This window comes from Myotis yumanensis, unplaced genomic scaffold, assembly GCF_028538775.1.
Source record: "Myotis yumanensis isolate MYYU_CA2020_CCGP unplaced genomic scaffold, mMyoYum1.0.hap1 SCAF_2, whole genome shotgun sequence".
NCBI lineage: Eukaryota > Metazoa > Chordata > Mammalia > Chiroptera > Vespertilionidae > Myotis > Myotis yumanensis.
Genome location: NW_027223753.1, coordinates 8775561 through 8792012, shown reverse-complemented (window position 1 = coordinate 8792012; position 16452 = coordinate 8775561). Strand labels below are relative to the sequence as shown.

The following is a 16452-nucleotide window of genomic DNA, read 5'->3' as shown; positions in this document are numbered from 1 at the left end:
CTCAAATATTTAGCAGGCCCCGCCCCAGGAACTGGATGGCAATAAAACCCCTTAGGGGCAGTGGGGAATCCACTGACCCCCCTGCCGAAGGCCCGCCCCCGGAGGAAGGGGCAGCGGCTGTGGCCCTGGGGGGAGCGGAGGGGGCAGCCCTGGGGCCCAAGCCGGGGGAGAGCGCACCTGACGTGATGGCGTTGTCCCTCCTTAAGTTCTCGCCCTCGCTCTTCAGGGAGGTGATCTCCAAGTTCCTCTCGGACAGGGTCTGGCACAGCACCTGGCTGTAGCCCTGCTGCAGGGCGCTGACCTGCGGGCGGAGGCAGGACAGTCAGAGGGGCCGCCCAGGTCAAGGGGTCACCTGATCTTGGGTTGGGCTGTGGGGGAAACCACTGCTTTTCACTGTTAAAAGGACGGGAGAGGCCTGTTCCTTCAGTGCCACCGTTTCCTGTGCAATCAACACACGGAGCTTATCTTTGTGCACACACAGGGGCCCGGGCACGGCTGCCGCCGGGATAGCTGATCCCCCAATGTGCCTGCCTACGGCCTTTGAACTCACAGCCATCTGTAGACCAGCCCTTGGTTCCAGATCATCCGCACCACTGGATGCGGAGGAAAATTCAGGAGAGGGGAGCAGGTTATAGAATTAATTCCCTCCAATGGTCCCAACAAGGGTGTGTAGGTCACAGAGCATTCCAGAGCTTCCTGAGCCCGTTCTCAGGTGGTCCTCCTCCTCCTTCTCCTCCTCCTCCTCCTTCTTCTCCTCCTCCTCCTCCTTCTCCCTTCCTCCTCCTCCTCCTCCTTCTTCTTCTCCTCCTCCTCCTCTTCCTCCTTCTTCTTAAAATATATGTTTATTGATTTCAGAGAGGAAGGGAGAGGGAGAGAGAGAGAGAAACATCAATGATGAGAGAGAACCATCGATCGGCTGCCTCCTTCACGCCCCCTGCTGGGGATCAAGCCCGCAACTTGGGCATATGCTCTGCCCAGGAATGGAACTGTGACCTCCTGGTTCATAGGGTGATGCTCAACCCCTGAGCCATGCCGGTTGGCACAGATGCTACTTCTTGACAGCTCGTCGCAGCATCGCTGAAGGCTGACGGTCTCATTACAGTTCCCATTTTGTAAGTGGGCATACTGAGACTCAGAGAGGCGAGGTCGCTGGCGCCGGGTCACACCGCTGGTCACAGGTGGAATTAGGACTCACATCTAGGCTTTAGCTCCAGTTCTTCCCGCCTTGTCCCACGGCTCTACGAACCCACATGAAAAGCCAGGGGTTATGAGGCCTAGTGTGGCCTCGGGCCAGCCTGCCACCTTCAAATCCGGTCTCCGCTACTTCCAGGCCGTGGGAACATGGGGAGGACACCCAACTTTGCTTCCTTTTTCATTCTGCAAGTGGGGTGATGGGAGGCCCAATGTGGTAGTATTGTGAGAATCTATACTAATAAAAGGGTAATATGCTAATTAGACCAGACATCTCCCAGATGACCTTCCGGACATCCTCCCAGACAAAGCCATGCTGGCGGGGATAAGGCAGAGGCAGTTAGGAGCGATCAGGTCGGCAGGGGAGAGCAGTTAGGAGGATCAGGCCAGCAGGCACATGAGCAGTTAGGACCCTGCGGTCCTGGATCGTGAGAGGGATGTCTGACTGCTGGTTCAAACCAACTGCGGCCTCTTGTTCAGAGATGCCTTGTTCTAAAATATTCTCCTTCAGTTGTAAACTGGCAGTCAGACATCCCCCGAGGGGTCCCGGATTGGAGAGGGTGCAGTCCCCCCCGCCCACCACTGCACAAATTTTGTGTACCAGGCCTCTAGTGATTTAATAAGTTAGTATATGTGTGTGTGGTCGGATCATACCTGGCACACAGCATATGGGTGTTAGCTGTTCCTATCCTCTCACCTGACTACCCACAGCATGTTCTGGCTTCAGCTTCTCTCGTCCGTCTCAGGGGAAGGCAGGTTGGTAGCAAGTCTATGTGCATTTGTAAGCCTTGTCTAAGCTCATGTAAACACCAGTGCAATTATTGTTAAGAGCAAACACAGGGCCCGGCCAGTGTGGCTCAATGGCTGAGCGTCGACCTATGAACCGGGAGGTCACACTTCGATTCCTGTGCCCAGGTTGTGGGCTCCATCCCCAGTGGGGGGTGTGCAGGAGGCAGCTGATTAATGATTCTCTATCATTGATGTTTTTTTCTCTCTCCCCCTCTCCTTTCCTCTCTGAAATCAATAAAAATATATTTTTAGAAAAAGAGCAAATACAGGAATCCTTGGTAATGGTCCGGCATAGCGTAAAAAATGGAGGTGGGGTAAGCTCACATAATGTGGTGAGAACCTTGCCACCAGATGGCGCTCACAACCTTTATTCTTGGTTTTGGTCTCAGAAAAATCTAGTCATTATTTCTCAGATAGAATTAATCGAACCATCAAGGTTTCGTTTCATTTTCTGACCCATTTCCTGCACCATCTGTGACATTTGGGGCAGTAACATTTACTTTTTCCCTGGGGGCATCTGAAACATGCAACTTTTCCATACAGGGCACTTGGAATAATTTATTTTAAAAAAGTACCTAGCTCTACTCAGCTTAATGCTTTTATTTGCATGATACCAGAGGCACAACAGAAACTTCCAGAAGGGATGGGAAAACACCCTCCCCCCAAAGACTCCAGTGCTTCCGACAGAGATAAAATATTTCATCCGAAGCATCAGAGCTTCAGGGTTTCAGATTGTGGGAAAACTCCAAACAGTCTTCAAACCCCTTTATTTCTTTCACGACCGAAATAAAAGTCTGTATTGTCTGTAACCGGCAAAAGCACCAGGCAGTTGAGCGTCTGTCCTGCTGTGCAATGAAGCAGGCAACCCGAGAGCGGCAACAGGACCAGGTGGAGCTGGGGGGGGGGGGGGGGGGGGGGGGCTCTGAGACAACAACCCGGCGGCTGGTTGGCAGAGGCTGCAGGAGCACGGAGCAGGCGCTTTCAGTGACATCGCAGACCGAAGATCTTTGAGGGCAGATCCTGGCACATACTGGAGGGGGGGGGGGGGGGGGTCAGGGGGGCAGGGAGAATATAAAACAATCAGACCAATAGGCCAACCTGCCGTGGGCCGTGGGCCGTGTACTTCCGGCCGAAGGTCCTGCAGGCAATAGAATGTGTAAGAAATTAACATATGAGTGGGTGAATGAACCTCGATTTGAGTTCAAACCCGCTGCGGCCTCTTGTTCAGAGATGGCTTGTTCTAAATGTTCTCCTTCGGTTGTAAGAGAAGATCAGGAGAGGGAGGCAGGCCACAGTAGGACGAGTCAGTGTGATTATTTCTAGGTCATTTCTTTCTTTCTTTTTCATCTTCTTCTTCTTTTTTTTCTTTTTTTTAAAAACCTTTTCCAGATATCACTAGCCACTTAAACAATACTTAACTGCGACCTGCTGACAGCCAAAGATTTGTGGGAACTGCACAATTAGATGTCAAGTACATTTCGATGAGAAAAACGGCGAGTGGGGAACATTCATCCTCGTCCACGTACCTGGACAAGACGTGTCCCTTTTGCTCGGGAAAGCGGTGAAATGGGACAGTAACTGAAGGGCTGTTGCTCCATCCAACGGCCAGATTGGGTTCAGAAAAGAAAGATGCTCACGATGAGCCAGCTGCAGTCAAGGCAACTGTTTGCAGAGGCCGCTCCTGTAGGACCAGCTACTGACACTGGTTTTTCAAAAACGGGTCTGAAGAGAGTCATTTGCTCGTTTAGACGTCAGAGCCTGTCTGTTTCCTTGGCTTTCTGTCTCCCTCACGGGAATGCAGTCGGGAGGAGGCAAGGGTCAGGTCTGCCTTATTCTTTGCTGAATTCCCAGAGCCTGGGAGAGGGCATGGCACGAGGTAGGCGCCCCTCAAATATTTGAGTGAATGAATGAATGAATGAACAAATGAATGAGTGAATGAATGAATGAGAGAATGAATGAATGAATGAGTGAATGAATGAATGAACAAATGAATGAATGAACAGACACGGGCCTATCTGAGTACTGAAGGTCACTGGGTCTAGTCTTTGCCCTCCTGGAGCTCACAGTCTCCTGGGAGAATCTCCTGGGTCCACCACGCAACCTATGTCCTTTGCTAGGCACCCCGTCTGGGCCTGAGGCTGTGCCCCTTAAGTTGGTTACGGAAGAGAAAGGCAGTGACGGGGCCAGAGAACAGGGGCCCCGCACCTGACCCAGGTTCTAAGCCGCATTCTGCACTGGGGCCAGCATTCATTAGTGGCCAATTTCTTTTCTTCAGTCACCTTTGTTGAGATATAATTTATGTACATAATCTATGGCCAACTTTACAGTAGTCCTTAAAAACACACAAACGGGATCTGGTTTGGAAAGAGAGAACATGACTGGTGCATCCAGAAATGCTGGGTGGAGGATTTTTGTTTGATGAAATGCCCCACGAATGAGCCAGCAGCTACCCTCGGGCTTTGGCAAAGGCCTCAGGGTTTGGGACGCTGGGATTCCGTGCTCCCCTGTCCAGCTCACTGCCCACAGCTCTTTCTGGGGCTGGGTGGGGCTGGGAGGTGTGGGGAGAGGTGGTCCCTGAAGCAGCAGAGTTGGGTGGAAATATCAAGTGGGATGAGAGCGTGGGGTCGGCCGAGAGTTCAAATCGTGCTGCCCTCGCCCCCTTGCTGTGCAAGCTATGCCGCGTTGCTGGCGTCTCTGAGCCTGCCTCGGTCTCCTGTCTGCAGGATGGAAAGTGTCGGAGGATTGGGAGGTTACAAACTAAAGCCTTGCACCAATTCTTGCACATAGTAGGTGCTTAGTCAAAGTAAGTATGGTTCTTACCAGGCTAGAAACCTGCCAAGCCTCTCACCCCTGGGACTTGTGCTCTGACCCACCACGCGGCGCTGACCCCCCCCCTTTCCTGGCTGCCTGGGTGGCTCCCGCCGTCCTCCTCGGGCTCTCCCGAGAGCTGTCACCCTGCGTCCTGACTCAGTCCTCGCCGGTGGACGGTCTCAGAGTCCTACCTGGCTTTTCAAGCTCTGGATCTCTCTCTGCTTGGCAGCGATGTCCTCGTCCAGACCCGGGTACTTCTGCGAGGCGCCCCGCTGGCCCCTGGGGAAGGTGGTCTCGGACAGCAGCGTCTGACTCAGGCTGGCCAGCTCGTTCTGCAGGTTCGCGATCACAGCATCTTTGTACTTGGATTCGAGCTCGAAATCCGAGAGACGGTTGACTTCTCTTCCCAGCAGCAGGATGATTTCATCCTGGGGGGCGGGGGGCGGGCAGATGGGCAGGTTACTGGGTGTGGGCCTGGGGGGCAAGGTTAAGCCCATTAAAAACGATATAGGAAACGTGTGATGTAATTCTTTTAGGAAGGCGAGGGCAGGCAGGGTGGGGGGAGGGGGGTCCGGGTGGGGGTGGGAGGAGGCAGGCCTGCAAGGCTCGCTCTGTCACTTGGAAAACCTCACGGAGGCCCCAGCTTGGCTGAAATGAGCCACTTGTGTCTAGTCTCCTGTAAATGGACGCTGTGCCTCACAGGTACCAACACTTCCCCTTCCCCTAAAGTTAGACGTTCACCCTGAGCACAACCCTCCCTGCTGGGAACTTTGGTTGCTAGAGAGATTATCATATTTATTAAATTGCATCATGTTCAGCCCAGTACCCTGGGGACCTGGGAAAGGTAACTAGGGGAACGGCATTCTATTCGGCCACGCTCTGCTTATAATGAGGGCTAGTTTTTAACTTCAAAAAAGTTAATATATTCTGAAACGTTTCCTTTCTCTTTCCACTCTGCGGGTACTACTGCCTGCCTCTCTTGGTTGTTCACGTAAAAATGTCTCCCAGGAAACCGAACCTGGAAAGTAAATGAGGCAGGAGCCAGGCTTTCTGTGTGTGGGCGCGTGCGCACGCTGGCCTGGAAAGCAAGCCGCGGGCTGACTTCCAACCACAGGTAATCGCCCGCCCCCCACCTCTCGGAGAGAAAGAGTCCTGCAGCCAAATAATTTGTGGTCCCGCCGAAAGAAAAAAAAAATCCCCCAAACTCGCCACTAGAAGTCATCGTTACACTGTCGGAAAGACTGAAACAAACAAACAAAAAGAAGTCCAGATGTGTTTTCAAACGCAGCTACAGAATTTCCGCCTTGAAGGGATTCCTGCTCTTCCAACCATTTCCTGTCGGTTGGAAGGAGCTAAGTGGGCAGTTTCCAGGCCGGCTAGTTGCCTGGGGAGCTGTCCGATCAGCCTCACGACCTCCCCCTGCCCTGACCTGGGGAGGGACAGCGGCATGAGGAAGTCTGCCTGGCACTGCCAGCTGCTGCCAAGGGTCTCTCCCGGGGTCTCTGAAGATGCTTGTGGCAAAATGTCAAGGGACGGCATCCAACTTCCTGTACCCCTGGGCAGCCTCCCAAAGCCTCCATGCTCAGCCAGTATCTGTGCAACACGCATTAATTGAGCAGCTGCTATGTGCCGGGCCCCATGCTGGGCGCTGGAGTACAAAGAAGCCTGCAGGGTGTGGTGCCCAGCTGTGGTTTCTGCCTTCCTGGGGAGGACCCCGTCCCTTCCTAGAGGGAGAGTACCCCCTTCCACGGGGTCCTGGTCAGACTGGAAATCCCGTGCCCTGCTCCTTCCTGTCCCGCCTTCCCACATGCATGTGACTCGGGCTGGTCAGTCAGTTCCCTCAGAGATTTCACGTGTCAATTGGGGTCCTAACTTGAAAGGCATAGGCTTGGTGGCTTGCCTTTGTCTTTTCCCACACATGCAGCCAGCCTGCTGCTGAAAGCCAGACGCTGAGGGAAACGGGAGAGACTGCCAGTGGGGCTGTTCTGAGGACATCACTGGAGCCCCTGGATCTCGCCAGGCCTGAAGCCAGCAGGCCTTCACACCTCCAACAGCAGGAGCCGACAGTGGCTTCCTGTTGTTTGGCGTAAGCTAATTTGTGCATTGTTATCGTACTCGAAGGAGTCCTGGCAAGTCAGGGCATCGGTGACTCACAAATAGAAAACTATCAATGTGGTTACGCTGTATTTCCGGTTTGACAACTGGGGTGGATTGGAAAATGGCTACAAATGCTTGGCAGCTCTGCCCTCAAGTGGTGGAGTCTGTTTCCCCGCCCTCTCCACCGAGGCTGGCCCTGCCACTTGCTTTGACCAACTGAATACGGTGGAAGTGATGTTGGGCCATCTCTATGCAAGTTCTTTTTTAAAAAAATTTTTTTTAAATTGATTTCAGAGAGGAAGGGAAAGGGAGATAGAAACATCAATAATAAGAATCACTGATTGGCTGCCTCCTGCACACCCCGCCCTGGGGATCGAGCCTGAAGCCCAGGCATGTGCCCTGACCGGGAATCAAACTGTGATCTCCTGGTTCATAGGTTGACGCTCAACCACTGAGCCACGCTGGCCGGGCTCTATGCAAGTTCTTAAGAGGCCACTGGCTGACTGTGGTTACACGAGTGAGGCCAGGGGACAGCAGCAGAGGAACCTTCCGGGGCAACCCACAGATTCTGGGAAATAATAAATGACTGTTTTAAGCCACTACGTTTTGTGTGGCTTGTTACACGGCAGTAGGTAACGGATACAGGGCCCGAGCCTGGCTTCTCACCTTACGGCCACATTTCTCAAAGCCTGGTCTCAGAACCTCCAGTATCTAACCAGAACCCTGGGGGCTCCCCTCCTCCCAGACTCTGAGGAGGGCTGCTGGCTCAGGCCCTGGGCCTCCAGAAAGCAAGATGCCCTATGACCTGCCTCTTGTAGGGTAACGTTCAGTCGTGTCTAGGGGAGAAATCAGCGGGACCCTCCCCAGAACAGCTTGAATTCACCTGTTCAGGCCTCGGATCCTGCTCCACACTCTAAACCTCTCTGGTTCTCTCTTCGCTCTCAGTCCTCTCTGACCCCAGTGCTCACCTCTTCCTGCCAGGAAATGTGTTTTCCCCACCGTCCATCCCTCCTGGTTGACCAAACAGTTAGTAGGGGAGAGTTGGAAGGAACAGCCTAGAGGTTAACCAGACCTAGGTTTGAATTCCAACTCTGCCCCTCACACTGGGCAACCTCGGGCAAGTTCCTTAACCTCCCTGAGCGTCAGTTCCCTCATCTGTAAGGTGAGGGTGAAAGAATCTATTTGGAAGGTGGTGAAGATGTACAAGCTCATTGCACGTCGAGTGCACAGGACACGGCCCAGCGCACAGTAGGTGCTCAATACATTGTGGCTGTAGGTGATGTGCCTTGGGATCAAAGGAGCAGTTCCCAAAGTGATGGCTGAATGTCCTGGGGGAGGAAGAGGTGGCTTCTGGACAAGAGGCAGGGGCGGTCCCTCCTCGGCCCTGCTTGCTGCCAGGCCCATCCTTCCCCTTTAACCCCTCACCTTGTCCTGCTGGGCCAGGTCCGGGTCCACATAAAACTCCCCGGGAGGGGCTGCCCCGGGCACGCCCTCGGCCACCGATTGCTCCAGCAGCTCCGCGGCGCTGGCCCACACTAACGCAAGGGCAACAGAGAGCACAGGGGAGGTTGTGAGCTTCCCTAAGGTCTTAGAGAAGTTTTCAGATTACCCCTCACATCCATTTCCCGCTGAGATTTGCATCTCATGTAATTAAACAATGACAGAGTGGTGTGTACGTTCCTTGCAAAACAATGGAAGCATCAGACACGTGTTAGAAAGGGAAAGGGCCGCCTCATTCCTCCTCCCCGGCATTAACGGCTGATTCACGTGGATGCGTCTCTTTCCAGACTTTTTCCGACGCCGCAAAAGAGCCGATGACCTTAGGCGGGTCATTACTCTCTCTAAACCTTAGTTTCCACAGACATAATCTAGGGATGCTAACAGCCTCAGTTATACAGGGCTGAGGATTACATGAAATAATCATGTAGAGTGGGGGTTGGCAAACTACGGACCTAGGGACAAATCTGGCCCTCCGCTTGTTTTTGTAAATAAAGTTTTATTGGAACACAGCCGCAGTCATTCATTTTTAATTGTCTGTGGCTGAACCCAGCTACAACGGCAGAGTTGAGTAGTAGCAACGGAGACCTTCTAGCCAACAAAGACTGAAATATTTACTATCTGGCTCCTTACAGGAAAGTCCCTGCCACAGAGCGAGAGCACTGAGCACTAAATGCTAGTTATTTTTATTGCAATAAGTAAAAACATAAAAAAATATGTGTTTCAATTGCAGAGATTTTTTTTTCACCTGACAATATATCACGAAGACCTTCCCATGTCAGTATTTATGGATATACTGCCTTCTTTTCACAATAGCATTGTAGTCCACTCATTGCACAAGGGTCCCCAAACATATTTAACTAGAACCCACTTGATAGATGTCTGGTTTCCTGATTTTTTCTCTTATTTACCTCAATATGACAAGGGCTGTTGAAATGACTCCGAGGGGGTCTGACACAGTTTCATTTGGGGGCCCCACTTTATCAGACGTATCAGGCTGGGGAAGTGCATTCACATGGACACTGAGTACACTTTTTGGTGTGGAAACTTTTGAAAGGCTTTCTGTAATTCTGCTTTTGAGCTCGCTCGGGTCTGAGCACTGCATTTTAAGTTTCCAACTGACTACGATTTCTGGGTGCATTCTTGTCTTTTTGTGAAGTGGTAAATTGAACCAATTCTTTTCAAGGGCAATGAAACATTCATGGGTGTTGACACTAACCATGAATGAAGTGCGCACCGTCACACCCGTGGATGTCCATTCATTCACGCATTCATTCTGATCCCGCACTTTTATTTGTGCATTTTAGAGCCGATGACTTCCCCCCAGGTCTCAGACAAGCGGAGCCCTGCTCAGCTACGTCCAAGGTGCTTTCCCTGTGCTGGCAAACACGGCCAAAGTCCGGCGCCCTCTGGTGCAGCTGGACCTCGGGTCACGTCCCTGCCCTGCCCAGCCCTGGCCATCACTTCTCATTCTTACATGGTCTCAAGCCATGTTCCTCTGGGCGCACACCCTTCAGGCACACTGACCATCCCCTTGCACGACCCCGGCCCCCCCCCCCCCCAACATGGCCCTCAGGGTCCCTTCCACCCTGTTCCTCCCCTACGTTCTCAGCGAATGTCACTCTCCCATCCGCACTCAGCGTGAGTCTCCCTCCCTCTGGGACGCTGTCCTGATCCCCCGATTAAATCAGGTCCTTCCGTCATGAGCTCTTGGGGCACCGGTACCTCTCCTGCCTGGAGTTGTCACTTTATGAATGTCGTTCTGTGATCCCTCTGCTAATATCAGTCTCCCTGACTATGGGGTCGGGGACCATGTCTCAGTTTGTGGCCCTCAATATGAGCTTACTAATCCCATCTGACAGATGCGCAAAATGGGGCACAGAGAGAGAGAAACCCCTGCCCACGCTCACAGCTAGAGAAAGGTCAGTCCCCGGGGCGAACCTCCACCTTCTTCACTCACAAAGAAGAGGCGTTCGGACGCCCCCCTAAGCTTCTACAGGCAGGAAGCAGAGAACACTACTTAGCAGCACACGGGTGAGACCTTTTGTGGAGAAGGTAGGATGGCTTCATGGGCAGAGCTAGTGGACCACAGTGAAGATCCAAGAGCCACAGACAGTCATTTCTGGGCAAGAGTAGGACCAGGGCTGAATCAAGAAACTTCCAACACCTTCCCAGCTGGATTTCAGAATTGCTACGGACCAGAGGCTCCGATGCATTTCCCGTTTTGCTCCTTTTTGAATAAGAGGAGTGTCCGTAGCAGTTACGCTACGTCCATGGAGGGTGTGTCTGTGGGTCACGGGTCTTCAGATTGCTAGGAACAGTATTCGAGCTGAACTTAAGAAACAATGTCATACTTTTTTTTTTTTTTTGCTTTAGGATGCTACATTTTGAGAGCATTTTAATGCAACAATTGATAACTAATACACATTGCATGTTAATTTTACATCAAAAAGACAAAAACTGTTGAACTCTAATTAATGATATCTATCCTAAAATATTTAGGGGGAAGACTACAGCTATGTGCAGTGTACTTTGAAATGTATCAAAATATAGGGTGGATTAATGCATAAGGAGAAGGATGGATAGAAAGATGGATATGTAATGAAGAGTACAGAAAAGCGGGGATGGTAGAATTAGATGGGGGTTATCTGAGAGATTACTTTTACTTGGCTGTATGTTTGAAATTTTTCATATTAAATGATTGAGGGGAAATGGCTGAGTGATTTCTTGGCTTGGGCGGTAGGTACGTGAGGGTTCACCTGGTGATGACAATGATGATGACGTAAACTGAAGAGATACATTTTATTTACTCCTTCGTGTCTATATTTCACAAGAATAACTATTATTTGCGTGGCTGAGCGACCTTGGGGCTCGGAGGGTCTGGGGCTGGGACACAGAGGACAGAGAGTGGGACCGGGACCCAGAGGCCATGACAGACACCCGGGGAACCACACCAGGGACTAAGCTGAACCCGCTGCTCTGCAGTGAGGCCGGTGTGGCCGAGAGCAGGGTGACAGACAGGAAGTCCCTCCCGGCCCCCAGATGCCATGAGGCCTTCCAGGGGGAGAGGGTGGGGGACAGGACCTTGAAGGCTATGTGTCCCCAAAGTGACCGGGCTGTGAGTGACCGTCACTAACATAACCAGTCTTAAATTTCACTAAAAACCATTAGATTAGATTGAGTGTCACCTCTGGGGAAGTAACTTTCCTCCATAAGCCTCAGTCTCCTCTCACCTGCAAAATGGAAATCAACTATTTATTTATTAAAGATATTTTTATTGATTTCAGAGAGAAAGGGAGAGAGAGAGGGAGAGAGAGAGAGAGAGAGAGAGAGAGAGGAACATCAATGATGAGAATCATTGATCATCTACCTCCTGCACGCCCCACACTGGGAATCGAGCCTGCAACCTGGGCATGTGCCCTGACCCGGAATCAAACTGCGATCTCCTGGTTCATAGGCCGGTGCTCAACCATTGAGCCACGCCAGCCAGGAGGTAATCAGCTATTTAAAAACCTCCTAAGGCAAGGGCATTTCTGCACATCTGAGTCAACGTGTATACATTTAGATCCTGCTACCCACTCATATATGTGTACACACATATACACACACACACACACACACACTCAGCACAGAGGTACTGACGTGTGCACGTGGACAGTGCACAGAGTTGGGAGGAATTTACACCAAAAAGTCCACAGGGGAAATCGGGGTGGCGGCTGATCGCTAACTGCTTTCTTAGGATTCTTTCACAGCTGACTATGTTCTACTGTGGAATCAGGGAAGACAAGCAAAAAGCAAGAAGACCCAGCCTCGCGGCTGCAAGCCCACCCCGAGCCGCCAGGGGGCGTGGCCCGCGCCTACCTTGGTTGATGACGGGAGACTGGGGGGCGCCCTCCACCACGAAGGAGAACATCTTCCCGCAGGCGCTCAGGGGCCGCTTGTGGCAGGCGGGCGGGGCCGTGGTCGGCCTGGGGAAGCCCTGGGACCAGCTCTTCTGCACTGGCGCTGGCCGCAGGCCTGGCTGAAAGGGCGTCTGTGGCGGCAAAGGGGAGTGGGTCGGCTGCTCTGGGAACCGAGGTGGCTGTGGTCTGGGCCAAGGTGCCGGACCGCCCATCCATGGGAAGGAGACCTGCAGGGGTAGGCAAGAGGGTCGGGGAGTCCTGATGAGCTGGGGCAGCCTGCACCCCTTTGTCCCAGCCCCATCACGGCAGCCCTAGGTCTCAGCTTGTAAGTCACTTCCCCCAGGAAGCCCTCCCTGACTCTTCCCAAGTTTGGGACAGTGGTCCCCACTATGTGTCACACTGCACATGACTGTGCCACTATTTATGGGGGTGGCCTTCCTGCTAGGCGCCTTCCCCAGAGGTTCCCACGTGACCCCATTTAATTCACTTGGCGCTCTGATGAGGCTGAGGCTGAGCAGGACCTGGGGACGTTCCCAAGCTGCTGGTTTTGCTCGTGAGCTGCCAGCTGGCGGGATGTCACCTCTGGGAGGACAAGGGCTTGGGTCTATCTCGCTCACCATGTGTCCTCAGCCTCTAGGACACGCCTGCCACCTACAGAGCAGGCCCTCCACACGGGCCGAGAGGGTGGAGGAGCAGAGCGCTGAGGCCCAGAGCAGGCCCCCCACACAGCTGAGAGGATGGGGGAGCAGAGCGCTGAGGCCCAGAGCAGGCCCCCCACACAGCTGAGAGGATGGGGGAGCAGAGCGCTGAGGCCCAGCCTGGCTCGCCGGGACCCGAGGCCTGCTCTCTCCCCATTGGCACGGCGTGTCTCTGGCACCTCTGATCCACCCACCCCCTCCCCACTGGAAGCCGAGAGCTCTGGGATGGCAGGGACCCCACAGTCTCTTAGCCTTTGCTCCTCAACACGCACCACTTCTGATTCTGGGCAGATGCTCCATAAATACCTCTCCAGGACACCTCTTTGTCGAACCCGGGGGACATGTCCGTAGCTACTTAGGGTGGCGAGCGCAGCAGAGTCCACCTAACCGGGGAGAAGCCCGTGCCGGGCAGAGTGCTGACACCTGACTCTGTCTTGGTTTAGGCTGAGCGGGGGCTGCTCCCTGTGCCTCGTGGCTAAGCAGGGCCAGCAGCGCGTGCCGTCCTGTATCAGCATTCACCGCACTTTCCTCTGCTCCTCGCAGCAGCCCTTCGGGGAGCGTTCTCTTATCCCTGTTTTCCCATGAAGCTTGGAAAGGGAGCGGGGTCAACATCTGATGACCCCTCTCACTCCCCTCGCTCTCGTTCTCTTTCTATTTCAGTCTCTCTCCTTTTTCTCTCCTCTCCCTTCCAGTCCCTCTTGTCTTGTCTCTCCCCTCCTCTCCCTCCCAATTCTCTGAGCAGAGAAAACACACTTCCGAGTCAGAAGCGAGGTTCCGAGGTTTGCTGCCTGCGTAGGGCCACGTGTGGATCCTCCCGGGGTCACGTTTCTCCGTCTGTGGACCGGAGAGGATGTGACTCAGAGACGCACAACGAGATGGGGCCCAGAGCGTTTCCGAGACAGGAGCGCTGGCAGCCGGACTTCCCGTGGCTTCCCAGGAGGCCCCCCGCTCGCTCGGCCTCCAGAACTGATTCTGGAGCCACAGCCTCTCAGGCAAGTCAAGGACCCTGTGTGTCCACCTGCAGGCTCTTTGGGAGAGAGGGAGGATACGCTGTCGGGGACGCATGGCCCGGCATTCACAGCGACACTGGGCGTCTGTCTCGGGAGTGGGCCTGGCCGCGTCGGGAGCTTTGAATTGCTCTCCATGTCAGCATCTCCGCCTCCGCCCCTGTGCTTCCTTCCTTCCTTTACTCGCAGACGCTGCCCCTGCCTTCTCTGTCCCTCCTGTCCCTCCCCAGCCTCCTCTGGGGCTGTCTTGCTTTAATCATCCCATAACCTTCTCCCCGTGGTTCGATAAAGATGTACTGAATGAATGAATGGGCTGACAGTGAGGAGGGGTAAAGGCCAGTGTGTTTTACCCCGGCTGCTGGGAGACAAATCTGGAGGCGACGGGTGGGGGAGGCATTCCCTTTCGTGCCGGGAGCTCAGTTAAATGTGCCTGCCAGCGGCTGAAGGCAGGGGTCGGGTCGGGTCACACGCCTCAAGGGCTCCACTCCTGTGGTGGACAGGCCGGCACCCACTCAGCTCTGGAGATTCTGGATTCTCTCTCTCTCTCTCTCTCTCTCTCTCAACTCAATGCTAAGCAATCAGCCAGTCATATTCCCTGGCCAGAGTGACTGGTTCAGAGGTGGGACATGGGATCCAATCAGAGCCAACGAGACCCAGAGAGATCGGGCTGGATAGAAGGCTCTGGAGTGACCTTGTGGGACTAGAGAAGGTCGCCAGCAGGAGGGAGTGGGGCCGAGACGTGGGGAGAGTGTGGCTGTTTGCTGTGTAGGTAAATAACACACACAATGCTTCTTAGCGTTTTCGCCATTTTCTTTTTTTAACAAAGAGGGAGAGATAGGCAGCGTAAGAGCAGGGCTGGGGCTGCCTCCAGCCAGCCTGGGTCCAGGGCGCACCTATAACCACTGTGCCGTCTGCAAACGCATTTGCCCTGCCTTCTCCCTCTCTATTGCCACGTCCTCTCTGTTGGTTACGGCACACAAAGCCTGAAAGAAATGTGCTCACGGGGAGCTCTTGGTTAGGAATGGCACACGCCCCCTAAGGCATCTGGACGATTCTCCTTGGAAACTCGCTAGGGGGTGGGGGAGATGGGGGTGGACACAGTGCCCGCCCCTGGGACCCCAAAGACAATCAGAAACAAAGACAATCACACAGGAATCAAGTCTTTGAAAAATGGGCTCTTGAGATATTTGATGAGAGATGTGCTTCAATACTGCCTCTCCCCAACCCCCCCCCCCCCCCCCCGCCCTTGTCTTAAAGATAAAATAGCGCGGGGCCTGGGTGATCAGGAATGTGCTGCTGTCATAGGTGGCCCTCGCACAGCCACCGAGGCCCCTCCATTAGTCAGAGCCTAGAGCAGCAGTTCTCAACCTGTGGGTCGTGATCCCTTTGGGGGTCGAACGACCCTTTCACAGGGGTCGCCTAAGACCATCGGAAAATACATATATAATTACATATTGTGTTTGTGATTAATCACTATGCTTTAATTATGTTCAATTTGTAACAATGAAAATACATCCTGTATATCAGATATTTACATGACGATTCATAACAGTAGCAACATTACAGTTATGAAGTAGCAACGAAAATAATTTTATGGTTGGGGGTCACCACAACATGAGGAACTGTATTAAAGGGTCGCGGCATGAGGAAGGTTGAGAACCACTGGCTTAGGCCCTCGAGGATGTGTGCACCCACATCCCTCAGCTGGGAGCGCCAAGGGCCCCCCAGGCCGGGATCGCAAGGCCAGGGAGCTGCAGGGCGCTGAGCTGCTCAAACGGAAGCAGCCTGAGTTTCCCAGAGCGCACGCGTGGTCCCCACCGTCCCTCACCAGCTTCACCTTTTCCAGGGAGGTGGGGGGGGGGGCGGGGGGGGGCGGGGGGGGGGGTCTCCAGGGGTTCTGTGCGGGCCACTGTGCAACTCTTGCATGTAATTCCACCCAATGCCCAGAAGAGGGCGCGAGGACTCGATCCTCCTGGGACCCACGGGGATGGGTCTGAACCTCACCGACTCGCATGTGCGCAGCTTGGAATCAGAGCAACGCGCTCAGGACCGGCTCCACCTGAGCCTCAGGCGGCACCGAAGGCAACACAGCGACCTCTGCCCACCCCTCCCTTCCCCCCCAACATGCACCTGACCCCGCGGGGACTCACCGGGGGTGGGATTCCGATGACGAGTTCGTAGGTCAGCACTTGGGACCCGAACCGCAGGCGGTCTCCGGGCAGCAGCTTCACCGCCACATTCTGAATGTGGCAATCGTTGACGAAGGTGCCGTTGCGGGAATTGAAGTCCTGGAGAACGAAGCTGCTCTCGGCCTCATTATATTCAATGAGCGCGTGGTGGTTGTCGATGTCCTTAGACTGAAAAGCAGGACAGTCAGGGCCAGGAGGACAGGAAAAGAGGACTAGTGAGTGCACCCCCCCCCCCCCCCCATGTGCCTCGCCTGGCTGGCTGGCGGGTCAC

The 16452-nt window shown here is 53.8% G+C and overlaps 1 protein-coding gene across 12 annotated transcripts in view; it reads right to left on the bottom strand.

Annotated features, from left to right (window-relative positions):
* FHAD1 (forkhead associated phosphopeptide binding domain 1) overlaps positions 1-16452 on the bottom strand; it is a 90379-nt gene that overhangs the window by 57710 nt on the left and 16217 nt on the right. For all 12 annotated transcript variants that reach the window (XR_011470195.1, XM_070404144.1, XM_070404133.1 and 9 more), the window contains exons 3-7: positions 16143-16349; positions 12247-12514; positions 8314-8423; positions 4983-5219; positions 178-301 (exon numbers count right to left, since the gene is read on the bottom strand). Coding sequence is in view for 11 of the 12 variants with exons in the window: in XM_070404144.1 (XP_070260245.1) it covers positions 178-301; positions 4983-5219; positions 8314-8423; positions 12247-12514; positions 16143-16349 (946 nt within the window). In the remaining variant the exon portion in view is untranslated. The remainder of the gene's footprint in view (positions 1-177; positions 302-4982; positions 5220-8313; positions 8424-12246; positions 12515-16142; positions 16350-16452) is intronic.